The sequence below is a fragment of the Salvia splendens genome, chromosome 18 (assembly GCF_004379255.2).
Source record: "Salvia splendens isolate huo1 chromosome 18, SspV2, whole genome shotgun sequence".
NCBI lineage: Eukaryota > Viridiplantae > Streptophyta > Magnoliopsida > Lamiales > Lamiaceae > Salvia > Salvia splendens.
In genome coordinates, this window is record NC_056049.1 from 22,741,638 (window position 1) to 22,755,951 (window position 14,314).

General features: G+C 37.1%; 2 protein-coding genes, 1 long non-coding RNA gene and 1 other non-coding gene across 5 annotated transcripts; 2 read left to right on the forward strand and 2 right to left on the reverse strand.

Moving 5' to 3' along the window:
- The first annotated feature begins 8,123 nt into the window (after window positions 1-8,123).
- On the forward strand, window positions 8,124-10,445 carry LOC121777116. Its single transcript, XM_042174256.1, has 2 exons — window positions 8,124-9,126; window positions 10,343-10,445. Exon 1 carries the CDS (start codon window positions 8,248-8,250, stop codon window positions 9,082-9,084), a length of 837 nt encoding a protein of 278 aa, XP_042030190.1. The 5' UTR covers window positions 8,124-8,247; the 3' UTR covers window positions 9,085-9,126; window positions 10,343-10,445.
- LOC121777117 (clusterin-associated protein 1 homolog) lies at window positions 10,435-14,256 on the reverse strand. The gene is made up of 3 exons (XM_042174257.1): window positions 11,633-14,256; window positions 11,472-11,542; window positions 10,435-11,409 (listed from the first exon to the last, which is right to left on the reverse strand). The coding sequence occupies exons 1-3, from the start codon at window positions 11,711-11,713 to the stop codon at window positions 10,794-10,796; spliced, it is 768 nt and encodes a 255-aa protein (XP_042030191.1). The 5' UTR covers window positions 11,714-14,256; the 3' UTR covers window positions 10,435-10,793.
- On the forward strand, window positions 10,937-11,604 carry LOC121777119. Of its 2 annotated transcripts, none has more exons than XR_006045371.1 (2): window positions 10,937-11,077; window positions 11,258-11,604. It is a non-coding gene; the product is annotated as an uncharacterized LOC121777119 (long non-coding RNA). The 2 variants fall into 2 exon arrangements; XR_006045372.1 differs by having other exon boundaries at window positions 10,941-11,077; window positions 11,158-11,604.
- Window positions 12,413-12,485, reverse strand: TRNAF-GAA. Its single transcript has one exon. It is a non-coding gene; the product is annotated as a tRNA-Phe (tRNA).
- Window positions 14,257-14,314: the final 58 nt, after the last annotated feature.

Consider the following 14,314-nt stretch of genomic DNA (forward strand, 5'->3'; position numbering starts at 1 on the left):
ATCTATTTATAAAAAAATACTCCCTCCGTTCTATAGTAATGTTGTTATTTTGTCGTTTTAGTACGTTCCATAGTAGTTGAGTCATTTCCTTTTGTAGTAAAAGTCAAAACATTTTTTTCTCACTTACTTTATTCTTTTTTCATCTCTTTATTTTTTTCTTATCCTACTTTATTTATTTAACTCATTTAACATATTTTTTTAATTTTCTTGTAAAAAAGAAATGCCCCTAATTATGGAACGAATGGAGTAAGTGTAAATAATGTTAAGGAATGCTAATGGGCTTGGCATTAGCAATTTTGCCCCTCCAAATTTAGAGTGAACTACAAAAATGGTCCCTAGACTATGGGTTTATCTCGCCCATAGTCCCTGGACTTTAAAAATATCATCAGACAACCCTGGACTAAGGGTTTATCTCAAAATTGGTCCTTTTGCCTCTTTTTTTCACCCGAAAATACCCTTTTGGGGTGTTGGACAATTTAGTCTTTTTACACTTTTAACTTTTTAAATCTGATATTATTTAAGTAATGTACTAAATCTGATATTATTTCAAAATTACCATTTTTCTTCCCTTTTGTCATCCTCCACTTTGTTTCTTTATTTTGATAATAGATTTAATTTTATAAAATTAAAATTTAAATTTAGATTTTTAAATATCGATAAATTTTTGTAAATTCTTAAATTATTAAATAACAAAAATTAAAAGTTTTAATCAATATTTGATAGTGTCTAATATTTAATCAATAAGATATGCGCGACGTCAACTTAGTATTAATCAATATTTAATAGTTTAAATCATAAATGGATCATATAACACTATTTATTCTAAAATAAACATGCATCTAATGTAAGACTATAATTTTCGTTTATTTATTTGAAAACAATCAAAATCAACTAGAAAATTTAAACAAAAATACTCCTATATAAATACTTCAATTGGGTAAGTAGTAGGAAATAATGGATAGCGAGACAAAGACTTATTATAGTACGGAGTATAATGTTTTGATAAAAAGGTTTTCAAAAAAATATAAAGATGAACTAATTTTGTGGGATGGACAAAAAAGAAAAAAAAGACTATATTTTTGGAATGGATGGTGTATAATAGAATAATAGTAGTCTCAAATTTTTAGTCAACTTCATAATATTTTATCACACGAAATTATAACAACCGAACGAAGGCTATGTAGAATAGCACTTATATTTCCATCATGATTAGTATTATTTTTCTGTACTTCTTCAATTCAACTGAATATTATATTAAATAATAAAAATTAATAGTGTTAATCAATATTTGTAATGTCCATGAATTAATAGTTTTAATTAAAAAAATTTATTGATATTTAAAAAAATTAAAATTAAAATTTAATTTTATAAAATTAAATATAATATTGAAATAAAGAAACAAAATGAAGGATGACAAAAGGAAAGAAGAATGATAATTTTGAAATAATATCAGATTTAGTACCTCACTGAAATAATATCAGATTTAAATAGATGAAAGTGTAAAATGATCAAATTGCTCGGCACCCAAAATGACATTTTCAGATGAAAAAATGCCAAAAGGACCAATTTTGAGATAAATCCTTAGTTCAGGATTGTCTGGCTATATTTTTAAAGTCTAGGGCTATTGACGAGATAAACCCATAATCTAGACCAAATTTTGTAGTTCACTCCCAAATTTATAACTTTGAAAGACGTTTTACGTTTCCCCTTTCTCTCTTTCCATGTCGCAGGACCATTAACCCTGGCGCATCCAGAGCAAATTAACATACGCCATGAATTGTTCAAGTAAATCCACCATTTTTATTCTCGCAACCATCGCCTACCTCTATTTTGCATGTATTTTGTAATTTTACACATACATTTTGTTCGCAGTTTGTTGCATGCACAAGATTAACATCAACAACATACATGCATGCAACGTGGGCGTGTGTATTAACATACATGTGATCTCAGTGACGTGGCAGGAGTTAGTTGAGTTAGTTAAGAGCAATTGATCGACCAATGAGAGAGCGGGAACACGTGTGATCAACCAATAGGAGCAGAGCTATGACGTGTACAACAATCCGACGTGGAAGATGATCGAGGCGAGCTAAGAACGAGCTAAGATGCGAACTATAAATAGCCATAGTTACTTTGTTTTTGATCTATCGTTGAGGTTGCTTAGTTGAGAGTTAATCAGCTCAGATCGTGGATCTGGAGCTCCTCTTTGTGTGTTCGTTACGATTGTAGACATTTTATCAATTCGTATCAATACAACCATCCTTTCATTGATCATTCAAGTGTTGTGATTGCGTCTTATCGCGGAATCTCGGTGGAGTTGAGTTAAGATAGGGAGGTTGCGACGTAAAATCGTAACAATTGGTATTCAGAGCAATCGATCTCCGGACGTAGGAACGGTGACTCGAGGTGCAGAAATGGAGAAGAAAATGCTAGAGATGATGGAGCAGAAAATGCATGAGATGCGAGAGGAGCATAAAAACGACATTAGAGAGTTGATGCAATCAATTGCAGCAATTAACCTGCAAAATCAGAAGAATCATGAAATGGAAACCGGTGAAGGCAGTAGCAAGGGAAATCGGTATGAAAATGGATCCGATTGGGGAAGATCGACGCGATATGAGTTTCCTAAGTTTGATGGTGACGGTTTTGAAGGATGGATGATGAGAGCTGAGTATTTTTTCCAAGTGGCTAAGGTACCGGATGAGGAGAGGGTTAGAGTGGCTGTGATTCATCTAGAAGGGAAAGCATTGCAGTGGCATAGAGGCTTTGAGAGCTTACATGGAGATATGGCCTATGCTGATTGGCCGTGCTATAGCTCATCTCTAGCAGCTCGTTTTGGTGCTCATGCATACGAGGATCCTTTGGCTGATCTCAGGAACCTCAAACAAAAAGGTACGCTACAAGACTATATGGACATTTTTGATGAATTATATCCTAGAGCTGGAATTAGAGAAGATCAAGCTTTAAGTTTCTTTTTGTCCGGATTGATTGATGAATTACAAATGCCTGTGCGTATGTTTCGACCTAAGACCTTAGCTGAAGCTTACTCCTTAGCTAAGCTGCAAGAACTTACTGTTAGAGCCTTAGGAGTTAAGGCCAAAGGAAATCAGAACACTATACAGGCTAGTAGCAGCTATTATTCGAGTAGCAGACCAATGTCAGTGACTGCTACTAATAATAAAGTGGGAACTATGAATAATTGGAATGGAGGAAACAAGGAGAGTAACAGAATTGGAGGGGTTAGAGCTAGTACCAACTTAACTCCTAAAGAAATGGATGAAAAAAGAGCAAGGAAAGAATGTTTTTGGTGCACTGAAAAGTTTACTCCCAATCATCAGTGTAGCAAAAGGAAATCATATGTTGTGCATCCATTGGATGTGGGTGAAGTAGAACGTAATGAAGAACAAGAGGAAACAGATGAAGAAATTGAGGATGAAAAGCCTGAATTACAGCTTTCATTACATGCGGTTTGGGGTAAGGATGGACCTCAAATAATGAGGATTAGAGGGAAATGTCTGAAGAGGAACTTAAGGATTCTAATAGATACTGGCAGTACTCATAATTTTCTGAGTGCTAAAATGGCTAAAAGAATTAGCTGTAAGTTACTTCCTGTTAACTCAAAGGCTGTGGAAGTAGCCAATGGACAGATTTTGCAATGTACTCAAAAGTGTAGCAAATTAGAGTGGGAGATGCAAGGGTCCAGATTTCATGCAGAGGTTTATCTTATTCCTCTGGAAACTTATGATCTTATCTTAGGTGGAGAATGGTTGTCTACCTTGGGTGAAATCAAATGGAACTTTAATAATCTCAGTATGATCTTCAATTTCCATGGAGAAGAAGTGAAATTGCAAGGTGAGAGGTGGATACCAAAGGCTGAGCAGTTGAATTTTCTACACATCATGAATCCAGAAGAAGAGGATGTAAATCAGAGGAAATTGAATCAGTGCATGCCTACTGTGGAAGTTGAAACAGACTACTGTTATGAAATCAGTGTTGAGGAAATTTGGCCTAATCTTAAGTTGATTCTGGGAGAATTTGCTGAAGTATTTGAGGAGCCAAAAACACTACCACCACAAAGAGAGCAAGATCACAAGATTGTACTGAAAGAGGGAGCTGAAGCAGTGAATATGAGACCCTATAAATATGCAGCACATCAGAAAAATGTCATTGAGACAATGATTGAGGAGATGCTTAAGGCTGGGGTTATTAGGCATAGTGAGAGTTCTTTTGCAAGCTCAATTGTGTTGGTAAAGAAAAAAGACTCTACGTGGAGAATGTGTGTGGACTATAGAGCCTTAAATGCCATCACTGTCAAAGATAAATACCCCATACCTGTGATTGAGGAACTGTTGGATGAGCTAGGAGAGGCAGCTTGGTTTTCTAAAATCGATTTGAGGTCTGGCTATTGGCAAGTGAGGATGAAGCCAGAGGATATTCATAAGACTGCTTTTAAGACTCATTCAGGGTATTATGAGTTCCTAGTTATGCCATTTGGCTTAACAAATACACCTGCAACATTTCAGAATCTGATGAACACTATTTTCAGAAATTATTTGAGGAAATTTATATTGGTATTTTTTGATGACATCTTGATATATAGCAATAGTCAAGCAGCCCATGAGCAACATTTGAGAGTTGTTATGGAATTGATGAGGGAGCACAGCTTACTAGCAAAAAGAAGTAAGTGTACTTTTGGGTGTAAAAAAGTAGAATATCTTGGCCATGTTATCTCTGAAGTTGGAGTCTCAACTGATGAGGGCAAAATAGAAGCAGTGAGAAATTGGCCTCAGCCTAAATCTGTGAAGCAAGTGAGAAGTTTCTTGGGCTTGACTGGTTATTACAGGAGGTTTGTGCAAAATTATGGGGTGATAGCAAGGCCTCTGATAGAAGTGATTAAGGGTAATGTGTTCAAATGGACTGGAGAAGCACAAGAAGCTTTTGATAAACTCAAAGCAGCTATGACTACAACCCCTGTGTTGGCTCTACCAGATTTTAGCAAGGAGTTTGTAGTAGAAACTGATGCTTCAGGGTTTGGAATTGGAGCTGTGCTAATGCAAGACAAGCATCCCATAGCCTTCATCAGTAAATCCCTCTCTCCCAAATATCAGGCTCTATCAGTGTATGAAAAAGAGCTGCTAGCTATCTTGATGGCTGTGAAGAAATGGTATCACTATTTGCAGAGTAAAAAATTCATCATTCTAACTGATCATCAGAGTTTGAAGTACCTGATGGATCAGAAATTAACTACTCCTACGCAGCAAGCTTGGATGACTAAGCTAATGCACTTTGACTATGAAATCAGATACAAGAAAGGCTGTGATAATTCAGTGGCTGATGTTCTTTCCAGAGTTCCAGAAGTAATGACTTATACCTTGACTTCCTTTGTGATTCCTCTTGAGTTGATTGCAAAAATCAAGGAGTCATGGAAACAAGATCCTTTGATACAAAAGATTCTTCAGGAAAAACAACAAGACAAGGATTCTCACCCACAGTTCAGTTGGAATAAAGATGAACTGAGAAGGAAAGACAGGTTAGTGGTGGGAAATGATGTGATTTTAAAGGCTCAAATCTTGTCTACTTTTCATGGAACTGCTTTAGCTGGTCACTCAGGAGTATTGGGTACTTACAAGAGGATATCTGCTCTCTTATATTGGCCAAAATTGAGAAAGGATGTCAGAGAATTTGTTCGATTATGTGTTACTTGCCAGAGATACAAGCCAAGTAACTCAGCTCCATCTGGACTACTACAACCTCTTCCAGTTCCTACTGCACTTTTCACAGATCTCTCTATGGATTTCATTGAAGCATTGCCAAGTTCACAGGGTTTTGATACTATATTTGTGGTGGTGGATCGATTGAGTAAGTATGCACACTTTATGGCTCTCTCACATCCTTTTACAGCAAAGAAGGTGGCTGAGGTATTCCTTGATTCTGTTTTTAAATTACATGGGATGCCCATTAAAATTGTAAGTGACAGGGGAGCCATCTTTGTGGGAAATTTCTGGAAAGAATTCATGAAATTACTTGGAGTGGAGTTGCTATATTCCACTGCTTACCATCCAGAGACTGATGGACAGACTGAGATAGTCAATAGGAGTTTACAATGCTATTTGAGATGTGCTATGGGTGAGAAACCACATACTTGGGTCCATTGGTTAGGATTGGCTGAGTATTGGTACAACACTACATATCATTCTAGTATCCAAATGACTCCTTTTGAAGCTCTATATGGTTTTGAACCTCCTTTACATGTTCCTTATCTGCCGGGTGACTCTAATGTTGAAGCAGTAGATCTGGCATTAAGGGACCGAGAGGAAATGCTGAGCATACTTAAAAGAAATGTACAAAAAGCTGCTGATAGAATGAAGAAACAAGCTGATCAGCATCGAGTTGATAGAGATTTGATGTGGGGGAATGGGTTTGGTTGAAATTAAGGGAGTATAGGCAGAGATCAGTGCGAGGGAAACACCATAAGTTCGAGCCTAAATATTTCGGTCCTTATCAAATTGCAGATAGAATTGGAGCAGTAGCTTATAAGCTTAATCTGCCCGCTTCAGCTACGATCCACAATGTGTTTCATGTGTCCTTATTGAAGCCAGCTTCTCCACCAACAGGTCCTGTTATTGATCTACCTAATGTTTCTCATATTAATGATGCTATTCCACAGGCTGTGCTCGATAGGAAGATGGTTAAACGGCAGAACCAAGCGGCTACTAAGTGGCTTATTCATTGGGAAGGGAGATCACCAGCTGATGCTTCTTGGGAGTTCGCGGACGTCATTAAAGCAAGATTTCCTTGGTTCCTTGCGGACAAGGAACCTTAAGGGGGGAGTATTGTTGCATGCACAAGATTAACATCAACAACATACATGCATGCAACGTGGGCGTGTGTATTAACATACATGTGATCTCAGTGACGTGGCAGGAGTTAGTTGAGTTAGTTAAGAGCAATTGATCGACCAATGAGAGAGCGGGAACACGTGTGATCAACCAATAGGAGCAGAGCTATGACGTGTACAACAATCCGACGTGGAAGATGATCGAGGCGAGCTAAGAACGAGCTAAGATGCGAACTATAAATAGCCATAGTTACTTTGTTTTTGATCTATCGTTGAGGTTGCTTAGTTGAGAGTTAATCAGCTCAGATCGTGGATCTGGAGCTCCTCTTTGTGTGTTCGTTACGATTGTAGACATTTTATCAATTCGTATCAATACAACCATCCTTTCATTGATCATTCAAGTGTTGTGATTGCGTCTTATCGCGGAATCTCGGTGGAGTTGAGTTAAGATAGGGAGGTTGTGATTGGCCCTGATGCAAAATATGTGGCTGTTGGGTCGATGGATAGAAACCTTAGAGTATTTTGGCTGCCCGAGGAAAATGATGGTCAGTCCGAGACATGAAGAGTTTATTGCGTCCTACATAAACCGCATAGCTGTCGATTTTTTGGGCTGGAGAGCCGAGATAGAACCCGACTTCACTAGGCTTTTATTTGGAACACAACCAAGAGGGATAAGAAATTTGTATCATCTTAATATTAAGTTCAACGATTGGTTGTTGTGTAAGAATAGATTCTCCCATTCCGAAGAGCTTTCTTTGTTTCTATTTCAATTGTTTCCTATTGTTTCACCAGTGTTTTAATGTCACTTTTACTTCTCAAATATATGCAGTGCTATTCATATAGTAGTAGTATATATAAATACTTCATAATATTAGAAGTTCCTGCCTTATTTTGGTAATTTGGTATTTTGAATGCATAGACAAATAACCTAGAGATAATTACAGATAAGAGTGGCTATGTAATCTGCTTATACAACATTTAAATATTAAAGTTGATGATAGTATATTATTTAAAATTAGCATGCTGCATCTTTTTAATTCATCAATTAGTTCATAACATTATTATTTGATTATCCGTTTATAATTATTTATTCATAAAATAATTTTGTTTATCCATGTTAGTAGGTCTATCCGAAATGAATCTGCAGCCATCTATAGTAATTTTTTTTAATTGCATTTTTTCTATTATTTTTGCATTAAAATTTGTGTTACCAGTTACTTATGTATTTATGTAGACGAGGTAGTATAAATTTCACAATAACAGAATTGTACGAAGAAATAAAGGAAGTTGCCGGCAGAGAGACTGTTTTCCAATAGTCAACTTGTTCCCTTCATACAAAACATGATTCTCCCAAATTTGTTCAAGATTCCGATTACACTCTAACGATCATCACTCTTTGGGGAAGGGAAATGTCATCGGCATCGTTGGCTACCCATCTCATAGCCTCCCTCTTCCTCTGCCCTCTCGGCCTCCGCCGCCTCCTCTTCTCCTCCTCTCTCTACCTCAACAACCCCTCCCTCTTCCGATCAAGAACATGGTATCTCTCCGAATCCAAGTGGAAAAACCTCGACATCTACTCCCTCTTAATACTCCTCCCAATTGCCTCATTCTCCCACACCGTCTTCTTCCTCGCATTTTCAGAAACCCCAGCCCACAAATTCTCATTCTTGCAGCAGTCCGTCGTCGTTTCCCTCTTCTGGGCCATCTTGATTCTGATCTATGTCAAAGAAAGTTTCGATCTTTTCTCTGTACCCGACAATCTTGTATTCGCATTCGCTGCAATTGCATTTCTGATTGATTTTTACATGACTGGGACTGGGCTTGTTGGGGTTGGCGGTTGGGTGTATCGAATTCTAGGATATTTGACTGTTCTTTGCGCTGTGTGTTGTGTGCATTTGTCGGTTAGGCCGGAGGCTTTTTTTGCGGAGTTTTTGCTGTCGTGTGGGCTTCTTTTGAAGGGGAGTTGGGTGATGCAAGTAGGCCTTTCGTTGTATACTGATGCGTTTGGTTTGAAGGGATGTGGTAAGATTGGTAGAGGGGAGGCTGATGTCAAGTGTGAGCTTGATGATGATGTTTGGAGGGGTGTGGCATTGATTAATTTGGTGTTTGTTGGGCATGTGGTTGTGGTTATGGCGATCGGCTTCGTGTCGTTTGGATTGCTGCATCGCAGGAAACGTGGCGAGGGGAGTGTGCAAGGGTCTGAAAGCATGCTTATGCATCAGCTTCCGGAAATTGAGATTGAATGAAAGGTTTTGGGTCTTTTGCTGTTTTGGTTACATTGAGCCGTTGTAAGTATTGAGCTATTAACGGAATATATACACGTTCTTACTACAACTAGTTTTCGCAATGCTGCCATCTTTTATTTTACATGTTAAAGACTAGAGTTTAGTTATGTTTGAATATGTTGCTTCTGACTCATTTTGGGTAGTACTTGAAAGCTGAAAACACAAGGCATTCTGAAGAAACGGTTTTCCATTAAGAATCGATGAAACTATGGTTATTAGGTTTACTCTTGATTCCAAAAGGACAATCAGTGTACCTTAGTTTCATATGTGAAGTATCAGCTTAGGAGAATTTAAGTAAAGGTTGATTCATATGTGTTTTTAGTTCAATCAACAAAAATAACAGAGATGAAAGCCAGTTATATACCCTTTTGTTTTACCAGTATTAGTCAGTTAACCATTCATGAGCTGGATTTCTTTCTCAGTGTTGTTTCTTTCATTTTGCTACTGTTCATAGTTTTCACTTTCTAGTTATGCCAGACACATAATCACATTGAATCAACACAGTTTGAGCAGACTTTCCATTTAATTATCAACATCAACCTGCAATGACATTAACTGTTTGTGTTACTTATTTATTTTGCTAGTGATCTTAGTTTTCAAATCTACTGATTCCAGACTTAACGTCAGTGAATCTCAGTCCATATGAAGTTTGAGCAGACTTAACGTTTAATTATGAACATGAACCTATAAAGAACATTTATTATCAGTGTTGCTTCTCTTTATTTTACAACTGTTCATGGTTATGAACATTAATCTCTTTACAAGTTTCTACTGATGCCAGATGCATAATCTCGTTGAATCTCTAGTTCAAAAAGTTTTAAGTTTATACTGTTGCTAGATGCATAATCTCATCAAATCTCTAGTTCAAAAAGTTTAAGTTTCTAGTCTACTGTTGCTAGATGCATAATCTCATTGAATCAGTTAAAAGAAAAGTTCGAGCAGACTTAACATGTGATTTTGATTCGCTTGTCGCAAGGCCTAATGTAATCCCATCAGTTTACAGGAAATGGCAATCCCATAGTAAACATATCAAAATTTGGAGTATGTAATCCAATCAGCTTACAGAAAATGGCTATCCATAATAAACATCTCAATATTCGAAATATTAGTCAATTTGTCGACTGTAGAAAGCAGAGAATGTGAGAAGGGATCCCTTTGCTCAAGCTGTTACACCATTTTACATCAATTACCTCTGAAATATGGGCATTCTTTTGTGTAGTTAAGTTTCTTAGCTATTGGTGGTTGCATTTTATTGATGTCAGAAAGAGGTTCTAGGCATCAGATCTTGCAGGGGGGAGATGAAGTTAGGGCTGCCTTAACAGGTGCTCTCACAGTTTCTACTTTTCATATATTCATATTTTGACTACTTACAGAAATTTGAAAGAATGCTGTAACAATTCTCCAAACTTGACATTTGATGCTATCCAGTAACAACAGCATATGCCTTATCGAACTAGGAAACAACAAACTGTTTATGATTGTTCTGTTTTCATGCCTTACGAAACTCACCAACAAACGACCAGAAAAATATGTGCCAAAACCGAAGAAAAACTGCTGCCACAACTCAAATCAAACAAAGCAGCAAGGTAGAATTCTCAAAATCCCTTGAAAAATATATTTTTATGTACCCCCCCTGCAACACTGACATGAAATGTTCGATATGCAGCTTCTTACAGGTCTAATCTCTGACCTGAACCGCTGCTCTTGACGAGAGGATTCATTTCCAACGAGCTCAGCCAGTTTGATAGACTTGCATCAACTGCAACATCACTTCTCCTTTTCGAGTCAGAGTGAGGATCCGTGGCTGAGAGGATTATGTTCTCCTTCTGCAGCTTCGGCTGCACTATTGCGGCCTTGGCTTTCACTGCTCTCCATTGAGATAAATTCTCAACCGGACAAAGCACAGAAGAAACATATCGTCCAGCATCCGATCTTGATTCAGTCGCCTGCTGCAGTAAGTCGCCTACACTTTCTTGATCCTGATTCTTAACATCATTATCTGATCCAATATCATCACTCTGAATGCTACTAAAGTCGTCATCATCATCATCATCATCCTCATCTTCATCAAGATCTATGTCCCCGTCTTCTTCACTGTCGCTGTACCTGCAGTTGTGATATCTGTAGCTTGCAGGGTAGGACGACGCGATCACATCCTCTTCGTAGCGCAAGCCCGTTTCTTCTCCCCCCTCGACTTCATCGTCATCAGGGATCGGTTCGTAAGCCTTGACATTCAGATTGAACCTCACTTTCTTTTTAAGCTTGAGTACTAATGGCTTCTCCTCCCTACAGAAATGTGAACCATAAATTGACAGCTTGTAAATTTTTAATTTAGATTTGGGACTTACTTGAGCTGAGATGTATCAGAATGGAGGTTTTGTTTGAGATCAGAGTCAAGAGGCACATAGCTTCTGCTGTCCTAACAGATTTTGAATAAATTCAAAGCCATAAATTTCACATTGAAAAATGGTGTTTGATGTTTGAATGTGAAAGGGACTTAGGTTCTTACTTGTTCAAGCGAAGAAGGTTTTCTGGTCTTCTTCTTCTTCTTCTTGGTTTTGAGTCCAAAGCATGAAACAAAGCATCCCATTTGATGTAATGGAAATCAATGAATCCAATTTCAGCAGACTATAGAGAGAGAATGTGACATATATATTCATTGTCCCTCCATTGAATTTTGAAAATAATAACGTTGAGAAAATGTAATAATGATAGGTTGGTACACATGAGCTAAGCATCATCCAAACATAAAGACAATGGAATACAACTGCTTTCTCTCTCTGCATTATTTGACTTTTATGGAATGAATAAACTAGGAAGGGAAACCAGGTGTCAAATAATAGTGTCATTTTAACCATTTAAAAATGTGGAGTCTTCAATGAGGCTGTGTTGTCATTAATATTATAAATTCATTTTAATAATTCAATTAGTCTTGTAAACTTATTATAATCTCAATTTTAAAAAATTCATTTAATTAGAGCGAAAAATGGGTTGGTCATGTTATGGTGCGAATACGATTTTGGAGTTTTTAAGCATACACTTTTATATTAAGTAATAGGAAATCTAACAAAGGATATAAGTACAAAAAAAACACAAATTAGTAGCAAGTTCAAATAAAGGAAATTAAAGACAATAATTACAAACAAGTTTTAAAAAACAAATCAGAATGAAATTAGTAGCAAGTTCAAATAAAGGAATTTAAACACAATAAATACCAAAAAATGTTTTTAAAATATAAATCAGAATTAAATTAGTAAGTTGGGAATAAAGGCAATAAAATAAAAATTAATGCGATGAACGTGGATCGAACACGTGACCTTCAGATCTTCAGTCTGACGCTCTCCCAACTGAGCTATCCCCGCGTTTGAGGATTAGTGACCACATAATTTTAATTATTAGCCCTTAACTCTTCCTCTCAGTTACTATTTTAACGTTTTAGAAAAAGGCAAAATAAAAAACCAAAGTTCGTATAGTTTGAGGCACATTAAGTCCAATATATATTTTTATTTATTGCCTCATGTGGTAAACATATTTCTTTTATTTGTATGCCATAATAATACATAATACTCCTATATATATATACTTTTCTCTTTTTTCGCATATGCAGATTTTGGAAAGTCGAAAATTAATATCACAACTCACACAGTAAGAATTTTTATTTTTTTTATATTTATTATAAATTTATCACACAATAAGCATTCATCACACGGTCCAAAACCTGGTTTATTAGCATCTTTTCCATCTATCACTCGACACCATATGCTCGGTAAACTGCAAAACCAAAGAGAGTTTAGGGATCAGACAAGTCCAGGTTCACTAATTACCAAGACCTCTTTGTTCTTATATAAGAGAGTTCAGCCAAACTCTCAACCACGCAGCTGATTTACAAAAAATCTAGCTATTACAATAACTAGCTATTACACAAGGAACCTAGCTCTCCTTGACCGGAAGCTACTGAACCACCGTGTAAACCTGCACACTTAACACACACGTTAGCACAACAAGAAGGATCCTCTCGGATCTTAAGAGTAAAGCAAACAAGCGAGTAGAAAACACAAGAAATACAACGAAACCGAATAGATCTTAGCAATGGCTCAACCACCCGCTAATAGTACGAATCTATTATCCAGAAACCAGATCCAAGGGAGCACATTGAATCCACCAGTGATTCACCTCACACACCAGATATCAACCCCAAACCACTCCACTATGCCAGATCTGAAACCTCTCGAACACAAACTCACAGAAATCTCTCACACAGAAAACCCTAGTTTCACCAACACCCCAGCAACCGAAGTAGTTGCATTCTCCAACACTCACACAAGATCAATCACTCAAATAACCGTGAAAGATCACAGGGAAACAACCGGAGACTCATTGGTGAAGAAGAAGAGAAGAGAGAATTCAACAGTCGAGAGAGAGAGTAGAGAGAAGAGAGAGTTCATCGAATGTCAAGCGGCAGAGTGAGGGAGAGGGGTGTATATCACCTGAGCATTGGGCTAGGGCAGCCACCAGCCCAACAATTCCATCTGAGCCTCATTTAATTCACAGCCCAAATAATAGTCCACATAGCCACCGCCCAAATATCCAACAGAGAGTATTTATATATTGTGGCATAGCTACTTGCAATGAGGAGGATGGTTGCGCAGTGTGTCGAATATGGGAGACGAATAAGTGACATGCTCAGTGTGTGGAAGATACTTCCCGCCGAATATCAAAACAACACGGTCCTTTCCATTGCACCTTTAACTTTGTCGACTGAGCATAAGTCGATGGCAGACATTCTAACCAGCACGAGAGGGTGAGAGATGAAAAAGGGTTCAGTCATCTAATTAAGAACGGTAACTAGATTTTCGTGGTAATTTCATAATTTTCAGATTAAATTTCATAATCCAGATTTTGGTTATTTACTTGTATGTCATACTATATAGTATATCTCCATCCACCAAAAATAATTTTAGTGGTGGTCGGTATGTGTTTTAATGTAAAACTGGTAGAGCAAGAGAAATAGAAAAAAAAAGATTGAAGTTATTAATAGAAAAATGAAACCCACCCAATTAAAAATAGAAAGTTACCATAACTAGATACAACAAACTTATTTGATGGATGACAAAAAATGGAAAACAAAGACTATTCTCTTGGATGTAATACTACTCCACTTTCTTTTTTCCTTTTTTTTGCAAGTGTATTA